The sequence below is a fragment of the Plodia interpunctella genome, chromosome 28 (genome assembly GCF_027563975.2).
Source record: "Plodia interpunctella isolate USDA-ARS_2022_Savannah chromosome 28, ilPloInte3.2, whole genome shotgun sequence".
Classification (NCBI taxonomy): Eukaryota; Metazoa; Arthropoda; class Insecta; order Lepidoptera; family Pyralidae; genus Plodia; species Plodia interpunctella.
Genome location: NC_071321.1, coordinates 1,809,032 through 1,825,298, shown reverse-complemented (window position 1 = coordinate 1,825,298; position 16,267 = coordinate 1,809,032). Strand labels below are relative to the sequence as shown.

The window sequence follows — 16,267 nt, the reverse complement described above, 5'->3', positions numbered from 1 at the left end:
GACATTACTGTGAAAAACTCTCTTCTTTTTATTGATTCTAAATGACAAATTCAATTTGAATGAAATCTAAGTATCTTTTAAACATAATTTAATTCAATATTATTATTTTATAAAATTTTTTTTCAGGAAAATTGGATATCAAAAATATATCCGAGGAAGAAGGAGACTTACTTGAGAAAAGGATAGCTGATCTGAGACCAGCAGACGAGAAGATTGAGCGAAACCATGACAATAATGATGATGGGAATAGGTAAAGCTATTCTTTGACATCAAATTATATCAAAAAAAACTCAAATTATATCAAAAAACTCACAGGACAAAGTAAGGGTTTGCATTTCACTGCGCATTATCGAGTCGATTCGCAGTGAGACGCGGCGAACCAATCACATTATTGTTGTCGTTACGTCACTGTGGCGCATTTGAGTGTTGCCGCTGCCGCTCCGTAATCAACTATCGATTGCGTTTCGATTGACTATCGATAGTTTGAGTAAAAGCTATAGTATCGATAGCCGGGTTTGGTGCAATACCTACTATCGATTGTATTGAACTGTTATGACAAGAAGAATATCGAAACTATCAATAGTATTGCTCGTTATCAATAGTATTATTCCAAAATAGCTACGAGTATCTATATGGCCTATAGATAGTTTGGCTTTTTTCGATTAAAACTATCTTAGGAAACTATCGATAGTTGGGCAAGACTACATGATTGTTGTTGTTACCTGCGTCTACTGCTGGAGGTCCTGGATTCGATTGCCAGCGCTGGCAAATACCTAGTGTGGTCACAAATCAGTTGTTCTGGGTGCGTTGTGCCCGTTTCTGTATATGCGTCCATCGGACTCGCCCGCGATACTAGCTTAGTGCTCAGTGTGGGCCGTTGAGTATTGTCCATTAACATTCTTAGCAAAAATACTTTCGCGCAAATAACGGAGGATAAAACTATTTTTATTTTTGCACTTGAGACTGACAAAACAGCTGACTGATTCTAATTTATATTTTTAGGTTAAGGCTAACGACAGAAGTAGACGAACAGAAAACAAAGTCTGGTAGGAAAAAACAGGTAAGCATTGTGAAACTTTACTAATTTTCTATTCCTCGTAAAATTATTTGCAAATAAAATCAATCGTCAGAGATAGACAGAAAGAAAACACTTTTATTTTAGTACAAAACACACTCACATTCACATTATATAAATACTCGTACTATTAAATATTATACACAAGTATATAATATATATATTAAATATTGTGCGCTAACATTTAATGGTCTTTAAATATTTCTGAGGAAACTCATTAAGTTACATATTAATTTTATGACCTACCTAGTCCAACATTGTCGAAAACTGTGAAAATTATCTATTATCTACCTATAGGTAGTTACTTCATATGTAGTCGAATTTATGTTGAGGGTCGTGGTCTTGGTCATTACGTGGAATGAAACACATACCTACAACGACTTTCTTGGCATTAAGTATTAACGGTTTGCCATTGCCATTTCCATTTCACACAAGATGATAATCAACCAGTACGCAGGTTTCCTCACGATGTTTCCCTTCACCCGAATGAATTGGTAGTCGATGAAATCTACTAAATACATGAGTCAGATTGGTATACAGACCGCGCCAAGTGGAGTTGAAATTGTGGGAATGCGGACCCTGGGCTCCGACGCTCAACGGCCGAGGGAGCCGGTAACGTGCTCAGATTATAACTCTCCTCTTCCTGTCGTCGGTGTTAAAAAGTGTTTTGACTATAGATTTCGTTATTGTTTTCAGTTATTGAAATTTGCAAGGGTCGTGAAGTTATCAGCGCTTGTTATAGGATGGATTTTACTCACGCTAGCTCTTATACTGAACACGGAGAAATCGGACACCGTCCTGCACACTGCTGTGAAAACGGGAGAAATCAAAGGTAATCAAATTTTTAGGGTTCCGTACGTAAAACGGAACGCTTTTACTAAGACTCCGCTGTCATCAAGAACTTGAACAGATGAAATTTTCACAGTTGCCGCTATAACAACAAATAACAAAAAAATAAAATAAATAGTAACTAGCGGCCCCATCCAGCTTTGCTCGGGTAAAGCCGTAATAAATTATTAGGTGTATTTAGTACCTTCATTTTTCAGCACTCTATCTAATGGTGAAAACCACATGAAAATCTGTGCAGAAGTTTTTGAGTTTATAGCAATTAGCCAAATAGACGCGGCATAGAACTTTATTTTATAATATGTCAGGATAAAGGTGGTACGGAACCCCTCGAGCGCGAGTTCCACTACCACTTGGCTGTAGGGCTTGAACCTTTGTACCGCCGCCATTTCAATTCCTAAATAGATTTTACATTTTCTAACGGATTTTTTCGCTATGACATTTTTTTTTCTTAATTCAATTCTCCTATTCATTCAGAGTACAAGCTGCCAGTAACAAGTCATAAGGCCCAAGCCCTTATAACAATCACAGGGCCGTTCCGAGACATCCCTGGCAATGACAGCAGTAATGTATTAATGCTATGGCTACATAGAACTTTTGATGACGGTGGGCTGGTTTTACAACAGGTACTTATATACAGTTATTTAAAAATTTATTTTTCATAAAAAATAATTTTGTTTGTTACAAAGGTCCGTGTTGTCCGTGGTCACTGGGCGACTGAAAAATATTTTTTTTATTTTCAATGTCAACTAAACTGGATTGGCTACCATGGAACATAAGTAAAACACGTAGCACGTAATTGCGTCAACACGTCGCGCATTGTGTGTATACGATATAAGATTTTTTTACACGATGCGTACATGATATGGGAAAAAGAGACAGCATATGGACGTTAGTAACGTGCTGCACGTTTGCATATTCTAAATTCAAAATTTAAAGAATTTCACGGTGATTTCTAGCCAGTTTAAAACAATAATTGGTCAAGTGTGTGTCAAACTCGTGAAGGTACGGAACCTCGTACCTTGATCATATACGTTACTACATTAGGTTTTCACTTTCGTATGTCTGTCTGTTTGTTCGATCTTTGGTATAAGTTTTCCACGAATCTACGAAACCGATTGAGTTGAAAAGAAAAGTAGCTTAAATTCATGATTCCATGACATAATAATTTTTTTATTGCGAATGCGAAAAGTTCGTGGGCTTTTTTGAGAGGTAAATTATAGAAACGTTCCTTTTTTAAGAAAAAATATTTTCTATATAGGTATTCACCTACCTACAAAATTTGAGTCGTGTCATCATAATAGAATACAATTCTCATTCTTACTTAAAAACAACCCTTTTGAGAATGCCATTGTTGTCTATCAAGCTGTCAAGGACATATTATCTGTCCACGTTTGCCAACAGCCCTATAAAAAAATCCTCAACACGTTTATATTGTTTATTCCATGAAATATTGCATGCAGCACACACTCATTACAAAACAATAGCTTTATATGGCTATCAATTGCGCCATATAAATATTTATATCTTACTATGTACCTATCACTTGTGTCGGAGATGGGTTTACGTTCAGTATTTGTCCGGTTTTTTCCCCAAATAGTCCGGCGTAAATAGGTTTGCCATTCGTCCGGATAAAGCCGGACATAGTTAGGCTTTTTGATTGCGTGTCGGGCCAAAAGACAAGTCCGGTAAGTCCGGCTTTTTTCACTTAAATCATAGTCACTATAGAACCTAGCGACTGCATTTAATTTTAACTGATGACATGACACGATTGTTTCTCAATAATGAATGAATGAATGAATGAATTTATTCTAGTGACCGGACTCGTTTTGTTAATAAACTTAAGGTTTCGCTAGTTTTGTTTGGTGTTTGATTAGAAGTCATAATAAAAATAATATAACTTTTAAATGTTGGAATGATTACATTAAAAAAATATATACACAAAAATAATGTAGCGTGTCCGGGCTATTTTTACCCAAATGTCCGGCCAAGCTGGCATGGTCAGTCCGGCTGTTGGCGTCCTACTGGCCTACCATCAACTTTTACGGAACGATTCCAATGCAACTAAGTTCATTATCGGAACCTAAAATGAATCGCATTCATACTAAAAAGTTAAGTCGACGGTATGCAGATCTGTTTAGATCCTGAACTGGATCGCATAAGAGATAATAATTAAGTCAACCGTTAACCCTAGGCGTAAAAAAAAGACTGTAAAGAATCCGGGCAAATAGGTACTATGGGCGTTTACTACCTATCCACCTGTACGTGACTGAACACATGTCGATATAGATTACCATCCGTAGTATTGTAAACTACGCAAATAGTTTATTTATCATCTTTTGTTCAGCCGTCGTGTGACACATGTCTATAAAACTGAATTGAAACTAATAGGAACATAATTATCACATTAAATTAACATGACGACCTCCGTGGCGCAGTGGTAAAGTTCTAGCCACTGAACCGAGAGGTCCCGGGTTCGATCCCCGGTCGGGTCATGATGGAAAATGATTTTTTTCTGATTGATCCGGGTCTTGGATGTTTATCTATATATGTATTTGTTATAAAATAAAGTATCGTTGAGTTAGTATCCCATAACACAAGTTTCGAACTTACTTTGGGGCTAGCTCAATCTGTGTGATTTGTCCTAATATATTTATTTATTTATTATTTATTTAATCTTTGTGGCTTAATCATCATTCACTGCTATAATGGCGGGGCCGGGTTCAATCCCCGGCAGGTCATGATGGAAAATGATAATTTTTAGATTCACTTGGTTTTGGATGTTTATCTATATACTAGATGTTGCCCGGGACATCGCTCCCGTGGACATTTTGAGATAATAATATAGCCTATAGCAATCTTGGACAATGTACCTTTCTAATGGTGAAAGAATTTTCGAGATCGGATCGGTAGTTTCGGATATTACCCGCCTTAAACATACAAACTCACAAACGCTTACCTATTTATAATAATAGTATAGATTAGTACTGGCTTCGCTCGGCTACAAGGATAGTAAATTACACACATACCTAAACCTTCCTTAGAAATCACACTACATTATTAAGTTTTGTTACCGTTGTACCGTTGCGGAGTTTTAAAGATCTAAGCATACATAGGGGCAGACAGCGGGATGCGACTTTGTTTTATACTATGCGATACAATCAAGTGACTAACGTTTTGTTATAATTTTCAGAATTCATCAATATGGACAGTACATTTGCAACCGGACGAAAAACTGGACTTCTCCAAAAGCATAGCTGAAACAAACACACTGTATGTAGACAGTAGAAACTCTGAAGAGGTGCGCACGAGTGTGAACACGTCCGACAGTTTTCAAAATGGTACCTAAGCCCGCATTTGCAAAATTGTAAAATCGAAATCAAAATCAAATCATTTGTTCAGAAATTAGAACTTCACATGCACTCTTTCACGTAATCTCCGAATACTAGATGGTATTGGTACTAGAATGGTAGATATGAATTATCATATCTACCAATGCTACGAATGCTACTAGTATTTCGGAACGACCACAGCTGAGAAGAAATGCCGAAAGAAACTCATTCACAGTAATGGTCCCTATCATGCCGAAGGCCGGATTTAAGTCTCTTGAATTGAATTCTGTATCATCTTCGCGTGTTCACGGTTTCTTTCCACCTTTGCACTCATTATGTTTGAATATCTTGTTGTAACTGTACTCCTTTGTCAATGGTGCAATAAAGAGTTTATCTATCTATCTATCTATCTATCTTTCGGGGATGTAACGCCGCCGGACAATCTTAAAAAAATAAAACTTTGTAGATTAGGCTGTGATTTTTCAACCGGCCGCCTGTCTGACGTTAACACACTTTAGTCATGCTTTTGAATGAAATAAATAAGCAACAATTGAATCGGTGATGTCCGAGTGGTTAAGACCGTCCGTCTACGATCAAAAGGTTCCAGGATCGGATCCATATCCTAGTGCCACATGAGTTTGAATACCAATCTGACTTATATATATATATAGTAGTTTTCATAGACCACCGCTTGCTTTCGGTGAAGAAAAACATCGTGATGGAACCGCACACTGGTCGACAGTTTAGTTCACTATTGCATATACGATTACTTGCCATAGCCGGCGCAAACACTCAGCAAACACTACAAGAGTTAATCTACCCATTTTGTATAATTTCCATTACAGATACGACAGTGACCCTCTGCATACAGTCCACAAGTTACAACACAGTTCCTCTCACAGTAAACTACCAAATGAACCCTATCGGGGAGACTGAAGGCCTGATCTACGCTTCTTTCCTGCTGGTATCATTATACCTGCTCATCATTTTTGAAGTGGGTAGCTAACTGTCATTTTATAGCCTTACTAGCTGCGCCCCGGAACTTCGCTCCTTTGGAAATTTCAGGATAAAATGTACCCAATGTGTTATTACATGTTATATTCTACCCGTGTATCAAATTTAATAACAATCCGTCCAGTATATTTCGGGTGGAAGAGTGACAAAACTCAAATATTTATTTTCACAAAATTTTTCTTTTATAATATTAGTAGGACTAGCTTTTGCCCATAGCTTCGCCCGCGTTCATTTCCCATCTCCTTATTTCTCTGTGTCATTCTCAAGAAATTCTATGACTATATAAAAGACTATGTTTAGATAAAACGTTATGAAGTAACAAACGTACTTGCGCATTTATAATATTAGTTTGAATAGGATTAGGTTGTTAAGTAGTCATCTTTACTTTTATCTCTTTCTCTCATCTGAGCAATTTGCTCGTTTCTTCCTTAGCCATAGAGCATCGGAGCCCAAGGACTGGTACTCTACTTACTATTTCTCCTACACTTTGCACGGTTTTCGGCGTCTAGGAAGGGACGGAGAATACTTTTTATCACACATTTCCCACGGGAACCTTGGGACACAATTAGATAGAATGCACTCTGACAAAAAATAGATCATTTCTCACTAGTTTCATTGTAGATCTGGACAATGGATCTACAGAGAATGAAGGTGCAATTCGATCTTAATAATCCGTTTTCCGTTCCAGATAGTAAACAGAACGATTGCTGCCCTTCTGTCTTCAACGCTCGGCATAGCAGTCCTAGCCGTCTGCGGCGCGAGACCATCGCTACCAGAGCTGGTCTCCTGGCTGGATGTGGAGACACTGTTACTGCTCTTCAGCATGATGCTGCTCGTGGCTATTATGGCGGAGACCGGTCTATTTGATTATTTGGCTGTCATGGCGTTTGAGGTAAATCTTTCAAATGGAATCATGCGTTTCACAGACGTCATCTTGCAACGCCAGAGTGTCGCTGTCTTGTCGAATATTCGTCACTTTTTTCTGTGCTAGTGTAAACTTTGGTATCCTTTAGCGGCAGTATCTGAGAGGACCAAGACATGTTAACGGAAATCATATTTCTTAAGAACAAAATTGATATATTATAGTCAATTAAAGGCTGACAATTAAAGGCTTCAGACTAATAGTCTGACAACAAGGAATGTCGACGATCGTGCGAAGTGGAGATGAGTCGGTAGGAAAGCGGACCGTGGGCTCCGACGCTCAATGGCTGAGAAGTACCAGGAACACGCTCAGATGAGAGAGAGAGAGAGAGAGAGTAATTTTTATATGAGAGTTCGCATAATTAGGACAACGTGAAGGAGAAATGAGGTAAATAAGAACCACTTTTAAAGTATATACTTACGTTTTAAATAAAATTACCTGACTTAAATGAAATAAGTAAAGTAAGTAACAAAATTGTAGATGGAGCTAAGTATATCATTTTAAAGTGAAATCATGGCTAAAACATGAAAAACGACGCAAAAACTGATCGCAATATTCCGACATCGAGTGTATTATTTGTTTTCCTTGACTTAGATGGGAAATAGTTATGGACAACAAAACAATTGTTGTAAGAATTAATTACTATAATGGAATTCAGTGATATCTGCCGATGATTCACATCCTTAGTCTCGACTCAGCCACGTCAACTGTGTACCCAAAGGTAACTTATAATGAGGCCATTGATAACGTAGGTAATTGATCGCATTTAGTCTTATTACCGGAAAATGTCGTGGGAAAATTCATTGTACTAACGTTATTTTAAGATTGAGTCAGGTTTCGTTTTAATTAAAACAAATTGATAAAAATATGCTGATGTTGTTATTTATTTAAGTTACTTGTCCGTCTTTGGGTCACAGCCTTTTCACCGTGTAATTTTATAATACGTTATACTTTACGTGTAACAAGCACATTGTTATATTACTGGCTATACATATACCTATATATTTACTTTATTAAATTTACCAAACTAAGAAAGAATATGATAAGAATAAGATAGATTTGACGACCTCGGTGGCGCAGTGGTAAGGTTCTTGCCACTGAACCGAGAGGTCCCGGGGTCGATCCCCGGTCGGGTCATGATGGAAAATGATCTTTTTCTGATTGGCCCGGGTCTTGGATGTTTATCTATATATGTATTTGTTATAAAATATAGTACCGTTGAGTTATTATCCCATAACACAAGTCTCGAACTTACTTTGGGGCTAGCTCAATCTGTGTGATTTGTCCTAATATATATATATATATATTTATATGTATGCTTCTCCATAGTTTAAACAATTTGTGTGACAAATTTCAATAAGATTAGTTGAACAGATGAAGCGTGAAGGGGTAACAAAAAACAAACTTACTTTCACATTTTATTATACTATCGGCCGTCTATGTAACTATTTTCAGTAACAGATTACGAAACAAGAAAATTGTCTCTTTTATGTAATTAGTTTGTATTAATTGAAATGGGGTAATGTATCGTGAAAGTATAAAAGGAAGAAATATTAAATAAATATATAAATTGATAGTGTTTCTTACAACTAAGATACAAGAATGTACAATTAATTATTATGTGTACAAACAAGTCCACAATTAGCGACCCGCGATCGAGCTAGGAGCTAACTTGTTCGATTCGCGAGAAGCATCATGTGATCTTACGGAAGTGTTAAGTATATTTTGTGTTCCAGGTGACAGGTGGCAGAACTTGGCCCCTCATCAACTGCCTTTGCCTATTTACTGCTGTGTTTTCGACTTTCCTTGACAATGTCACTACCGTGCTTCTTATGACACCGGTTACAATAAGGTAATGTTTCAGCTGGATAACAATCGAACTGCGATCGATCCGTTATCTTTGTAAGCTTAAGTAACTTAGTAACGTAAGTTTATCAACTGTCTCATCGTTTGTCTATTTAATCAAATGTTGTTAAATTTCTTATGCCATTTGGCCACAGAACCCTAAAAAGTGCTAGGTCAAGTCCCGGCTTCGTTCGAGTAAAAACATAATTTTCTTTTCGGCACTCATTGTCTTTAGATGTAAGTAATTAGTTCTAGTAATGTTGTTTGTAATGAGTGTTTCATGCCAAAATAAAGAGAAATAATAATAATAATATTTACACACTTAAACCTCCAGTCACAACTATTGGTGAAAACTGCATGAAAATCAGTGCACTAGTTTTTGAGTTTATCGCGAACAGAGGAGTTTGTTTTATAATATGTAAGGTACTTAGATGGATAAAAGCTAACTAATATTATAAATGCGGAAGTAAGTTTGCTTGTTACCACTTCACGATCTATCTACTCAACCAATCTTCTTGAAATTTTGCATACATGTAGTTTGCAGTATGGAAAAGGACATAGGGTACCTTTACGGGCGAAGACGCTGTCATGAGCTAGTTTTAAAATACTATTTTTAAAATGTAATGTTTGTTTCAGGTTGTGTGAAGTGATGCAGCTCAATCCAGTGCCCATACTGATGTGTATGGTGATTTTTAGCAACGTGGGGGGCGCCGCTACCCCCGTGGGCGACCCCCCTAACGTGATAATAGCCAGCCATCCTGCCATACTGCGAGAGGTTGGTTTAGTTCTAAAAGGTCACCAGGTTCGAAGGATGTTACCTGTGCGTATCTTTTTAGATTGGCTCACAAACTTCACAAAATTCTTTCTTTATTTTGAAAGAAAGGAAAGAAAGAAAAAAGGTAGGAAGGAAGGCTTGATTTGGCACAAAAAAAAACATGTTATAACAAGTTTTTTTGGACAAGTTAAAATACCCCCGACTTTCAATATTCATTTCGCCACAAGTTTTGAACGGATGTATCGATTTCGACCAAACATCTAAGAACCATACGCATAGAAATTGGCTATCAAATAAAAGCGCATCCATCCAAATCAGTTCACCCGTTGATGAGCTACGGTGCCACGTGCACAGACAGACAGAAACACTTGTAAAACCCCAATAAGGCATGAATAGTAACAAACATACTTATTTTCCAGAATATAAACTTCGCCACATTCACAGCTCACATGGGCCTGGGTATATTGCTGGTGTCCGTGCAGACGTATCTACATCTCCGGTTTATATTTCGAGACATGAACAAGCTGAGACATAGCGTGCCTATAGATATACAAGGTTAGTACTTTGTGAAAAGGCATATTACATAAAACTTTAAAATAATGTACCTTTCTAACTCACTCGAACACTAGCGCTACACTTGCGGGTGCGTCGGCGAGTTGAACTAATGTTACTCCGGAATTTTGACAAATATGTATGGGATGACGTGCAAATTTGCATTCTGTAGTGAGAGAATTTTTGAAATCGGTTCGGTAGTTTCGGAGATTACCCGCCTTAAATATACATACTCACAAACGCATACCTCTTTATAATAATAGTATAGATTGCTTTATATTCTAGCGAAAAAGAAATTACCACGCCACACATCCCCTTGTTCCGAGTTGAATAGAATGCATTGATGCATTAGCAATGATCACTGGTGCACCCAGGATCGGCTCCCGACTAGGGAACTCCATCAACTTTTTTTTAGTTTGTCTCGCTTTGTTTTTTAATGTAAAAAGTAACATGATCTCTAACGACAATAAAAAGCTTGTAACAAAAATTACTCCTTTGTAAAAAAAAACATATATTTTGGGTATTTAAAAATATAAAAGCATTTATGTTTATATACATACAGAACTTCGACAAGAGATAGCGGTGTGGAGAAGAGCGGCCGCGTCATTATCTTCTTATTCAAGAGACGAAGATCTCGTTCGCAGAGCCTTGGAGAAGAAGGTGAATTGTTGCTTTATGTGTTTCAATTTGTTCTACATTTTCTCTGTGTTACATGTGTTTTGAACATTTTTGTTAATTAATTTTAATTTAGTATCGTCTAATTTTGATCTCCTAAATTGAACTGTATATCCATACTAATATAAGAAAAGAGGTTTCTTTATTCTTTGCTATTTAGTTTGTAATGGATAAACTCAAATACTCTTTTGATGAAATTCGGCACAGGGACAGTCGAAACCTTCACCAGTAATATAGGCTACGTTTTCTTTTATCGAGCGATGCCGGAGCGTGCCTGTAGTATGAAATAAAAGCAAAAAAAAATGTTTATGTAACAATTTATAAATTTTCCAGGTGGACAGACTTAGCGCAACCCTGACGAAACGAGAGGCAGGTGGAGGCACTTCAAAATCAGACCCTAGGTTTTGTACTACCCTGGCGCATATGAAAGAAAAGGTAAGCTATATGATCTGAGATTTACCAAAAAAGAAACATTCAAGGTTGCAATCCGGGAGTGCCGGCAGAAGTGAAAACTTGAATATTGACGTTGTGCATTTTGACGTCTCACGAATTTTTGATTCTGTAAGAGACGTCAAAAAACTCACGTCGGATTCTGAGCGGATATGGCTAATTTGCATTCTGTAAAACTCACTCGAACACTAGCGCTACACTTGCGGGTGCGTCGGCGAAAACTAAACTAAACTCACTCCGGAATTTTGACAAATATGTATGGGATGACGTGCAAATTTGCATTCTGTAAGAAAAACGTCAAAAACTCACATCGGAATTCGCGCGGAATCTGACGTGAGTTTTTTAAAAGATCCACTAGCGCTAGCCAAGTGATTGCGGGGCGAGGTGGAACTCCGTTGACAATGTCGAAACTCCGCTGAGTGAGTTTTAAGACTAGAGTCTAGCGATCCCATTTTTACAAAATTAGTATATAGCACATGCACATGCATATCATAATAATGCACCCAGAATTTTTAGACAAAATCATAGTCATTTATGTTAAAATGTTCTAATAGAAAAACTGGTTAACTCAAAGCTATTTTTTATACTATTTACATGAATATCAGCTAAATCGTTTTTAATTATATTCTAATAAAAAGATAAAGAACAAAAAATCAAGAATATCAAGATCGCATAATATTTAGAGGTAGAAAGACATTTGTTTACCTGTAGACATTCCTCTTCACTCGTAAATATTTGACAAGTATAAGTGATGTGATGTGATGCGACTTTCGAGTTTTACGGAATCGCAAAGCAGATGATTGTGACGATTTGACGAAACGTCAACCACACTACAATGTCATTGGATGCCATACTGCAACACTAGTCTCGAACTTACTTTGGGGCTAGCCCAATCTGTGTGATTTGTCCTAATATATTTATTTATTTTATATTTATGATTCCAGTACCGCATCAGGGATAAACAATTGCTAATAAAAGCTGCAATAAGCGTGACATTTGTGGTCATCGTGTTCTTCTTGCACGCCTTCCCTGAGCTACGTAAGTGTTTGTCTTGTGTACAGTTAACAGTACATCAACCTACCCAAATTCATTGCAAACTCGCCGCTATTACCGCGCCATAGAGGTTCTTGCAGGGTGACTTGACATGCTGACATGACTGTACGTATTGCAACTTCGCTATGTACATCTACGATCGAGTGGATTCGCAGTAAGACGCAGGTAATCACAGTGCACGGTTGACGTAACGACAACCACACTGCAATGTGGTTCGCTCCGATACGACAGTGAGAAGTGATATGCGAATCAGTTTTTCTTCTTTAACTATCTCTATTTCAAACATCATAATCGTCGTGAAAGCGTGACAGACAGTAAAACAGACAGACATCCGCATTTGTAATATTACTAATGATTGATACAGTCATTTTTCACAGTCGTATTCCTCATGGCTTCGGATCGTGGTCACTACGTGGAATGATACACACACAACGACTTTCTTGGCACTATTAATGGAGTGGTTTGCCATTGCCTTCTCCATTGCACACACAAGATAATCAACCAGTGCAGGTTTCCTCACGATGTTTTTCTTTCACCGGAAGCAAAGTGGTCCATGTAAACTGCTATACATGAGTCAGATTGGTGTACAAACTCGTGTGGCACAAGTAGGATTCGAACCTGGGACTTTTCGATCCACACACGGGCGTCTTAACCATTACACCACCACCGCTCCATATATGCGATCAGTCGTAGGTAGGTATAGGTATTTGTGATCAATAATAGATTTGTTAGGTGGTAGGGTAATCTCAGGTAGGGTTGGAGTAGGAATAGGCAAAAACAGACGGTTATATAATAATATAATTAATAAGTTAAATACAGACCTGTGTACAATAAAAAAAATATAAACTATAGCACTAAATCACTGTAAAATTTGGAACACTTTTCCGAAACATATTAAAACACTTACCCTTCAAGGGTCTATAAATAATTTAAGATATTTTATTATATATATATATTTTATTATTACACCGTACTGTGGTACGTGCCGATATCGTTATGGTAATGAATGAGTCAAAATGTGATTTCAAAATATCAAGTGGAACAATAATTTAAAATTTTGAATTTAGACTGGAAAGAAATAAAAATCATGCCAGCGCGCACGCGATATGACTAAAGAGGTCATAATGCGGGGCGTTACAGATTCAAAAAGATTATTTCTTTCAGAGCGGCTATCTCTAGGTTGGACAGCATTGCTTGGTGCGTTACTTCTCCTTCTATTGGCTGAGAAAGATGACCTGGAGCCAGTATTGGCCAGGGTGGAGTGGTCCACGTTGTTATTCTTTGCCGCTCTCTTCGTGTTAATGGAGGTAAATTGAATTTTATATTTTTTTTTCTGGAGGAACTGCGTCTCGGGGCTTCGCTCCCGTGGGAGTTTCGACATAAAAACCTATGTACCCTACCCTATGTATTATTCCAGGTTATATTCTAACCGTCTACCAAATTTCATAACAATCGGTCGTGTAGATTTTGCGTAAAAGACAAATGAATTAATTCATACATCCTCACAAAATTTCGCATTTATAGTAATTTGAAGGATATATTTTTGAATTGAATCGTGTCCTGCCTGTGGCATCGATTCGTGTTTATGTTTATTTAGATATGTATTTATTTTATTTTATTAAAGCGAAATTTTCAAAAGATTATGTTTCATTTTTTATATGGATCCCGGTCTCCGAAGCGCCGCAGCCGTGAATGCGGTTATAGGTAATGCAATTTGACGAAGAGAAAATAGTCACGGAAAATTTTTCGTAAAATTGTTACAGGTGCTCTCTAAATTGGGATTGATATCATGGATCGGGAAAATAACAGAATCCCTCATCTTGCAAGTCGGTGAAGAATCGCAACTGGCCGTTGCTGTTGTTCTCATGTTATGGGTAAGTCATCAAGGCATTGCCCGCGCCAATATCACATTTATCATGATAATTCTTTTTTCTTTGCTTTTAACCTCTGCATGAGCTATGGAGACCGTCACAGTTCATCTACTTACTGTATTTAATGTATTTATTTATTTTCTTAGAGAGTAGTAGGTATTCTTAACTAATCGACATAGGGACTGAAGTACATTAATGTTAGTTAAAAACATTACAATGCATGTGTACCTATTTGACATGTACGTATTTAACAAAAACCATTTTAATTTATTTTATTTCTTAGCATAAAATATAAAAAATATATCGGATTATGCCACACTAGATAAATAGTTTTAGTAGGTAGTACTTAAGTATTATTGTTGTTAATTTACTGTAACAATGGGGTGACAGTGGACTAAACGGATTTTGATGGCCGCTTCCTTTCTCTAAAGATGTTAAATATTACATCTTTGGAGAAAGGGCTGCGGTGAAGTCTGTTGCGCCGCTTCTTCTTCACCTCCTTCCTTCTTTTGGAAGTCAATCAATTAATTTTCTATAGTTGTGTAAGTAAACATGTAAGATGTCAAAAAAAACTATACAGGACTCTGTTTCCTGCCCTCAGACGTGCACATATTGGTGCGTATAAAATAGATAATCATAAAATATAAAAAATATATATTTTGTCTTTCATAAAGTCGTCTAATTTATAGTAGCATTTTTGAGCTAACAGATCATGATCTGTTATGTCTGATCTGTCATGGAGGCTCTCTTTGAAAGTACCCACATCTGTTGTCATTTGAAGCAACTTCGGCAATCTAAAAAGGAGCCATATGCCAAACACTCTATTACCATCTGGGGGCACGGTAGTGCCCCCGCCAAGATGAGCCAAGCGAAGCGCAAGGGCACCTACCTTTTCTCGAAACGTTTCGTCGTATTTTTGAACTCCCGTAACTTTGCTTTCGATAATGCTGTAGCTGTAGCGGGAGCCAGGTGATTATGCTCGACCGCTACAAAGGGAAGACCTTCCCGCCAGGCTAGGTGTTGCGCCTGGGGAACCGCACGCGGCAGACGGTGTCAAGTCGGAGGTTGTATTTATGCTTCCAATCGTAAACGCAATGTCTACCATGCCTCAATGCCATTAATTTTTTTTGCAAGTAAAAAGCACAAGTTTACCAACACGACGTCGGTATGAAGTCGTCGTTGGTATGACGTCAATAAGTGATGCATAACATCGTAAGTGTAATAATTTTGAATTGTCCAGGTGTCCGGTCTGACCTCAGCATTCGTGGACAACATCCCCCTCACGACAATGATGATCAGGGTGACTGTGGCCTTAGCTGACCCCGGTGGGCTGGGCTTGCCACTAGCTCCGTTAGCTTGGGCGTTGAGTTTCGGAGCTTGTCTTGGAGGTAAGAATAATTATGTTGCTATCTCAATAAATAGACGAGGATAGATAGCGGTTTTTAAAACAAGATTTTTACAGACAGGTCATTTTTTGCCATTTATAGCTTTTATTGTTGACGACCTCGGTGGCAGTGGTAAAATGCTTGCCTCTGAACCGAGAGAGGTCTCAGGTTCGATCCCCGGTCGGGTCATGATGGAAAATGATATTTTTCTGATTGGCCCGGGTCTTGGATGTATCTCTAAATGTATTTGTTATAAAATATAGTATCGTTATCATCCCATAACACAAGTCTCGAATTTACCTTGGGGCTAGCTCAATCTGTGTGATTTGTCCTAATATATTTATTTATTGTCGACAGAAAGATCTTATAGCGTAAAATTAATGTCCGTGCAGTAAACTGTTGAGGTGTTGGGTAGATACATCAGATTTTACATATTTTAATAACGTATTGTCATGGAAAATTATCGACATGG

The 16,267-nt window shown here is 37.6% G+C and overlaps 1 protein-coding gene across 15 annotated transcripts in view; it reads left to right on the top strand.

Annotated features, from left to right (window-relative positions):
- LOC128681853 (P protein-like) overlaps window positions 1-16,267 on the top strand; it is a 34,137-nt gene that overhangs the window by 14,663 nt on the left and 3,207 nt on the right. For all 15 annotated transcript variants that reach the window (XM_053766101.1, XM_053766099.1, XM_053766106.1 and 12 more), the window contains 16 exons: window positions 127-250; window positions 1,003-1,060; window positions 1,772-1,907; window positions 2,399-2,547; window positions 5,115-5,262; window positions 6,099-6,247; window positions 6,956-7,159; window positions 8,926-9,041; window positions 9,671-9,809; window positions 10,229-10,364; window positions 10,924-11,021; window positions 11,370-11,471; window positions 12,431-12,524; window positions 13,704-13,846; window positions 14,303-14,413; window positions 15,651-15,798. In XM_053766101.1, coding sequence (XP_053622076.1) covers window positions 127-250; window positions 1,003-1,060; window positions 1,772-1,907; window positions 2,399-2,547; window positions 5,115-5,262; window positions 6,099-6,247; window positions 6,956-7,159; window positions 8,926-9,041; window positions 9,671-9,809; window positions 10,229-10,364; window positions 10,924-11,021; window positions 11,370-11,471; window positions 12,431-12,524; window positions 13,704-13,846; window positions 14,303-14,413; window positions 15,651-15,798 — 2,055 coding nt within the window. The remainder of the gene's footprint in view (window positions 1-126; window positions 251-1,002; window positions 1,061-1,771; window positions 1,908-2,398; window positions 2,548-5,114; window positions 5,263-6,098; window positions 6,248-6,955; window positions 7,160-8,925; window positions 9,042-9,670; window positions 9,810-10,228; window positions 10,365-10,923; window positions 11,022-11,369; window positions 11,472-12,430; window positions 12,525-13,703; window positions 13,847-14,302; window positions 14,414-15,650; window positions 15,799-16,267) is intronic.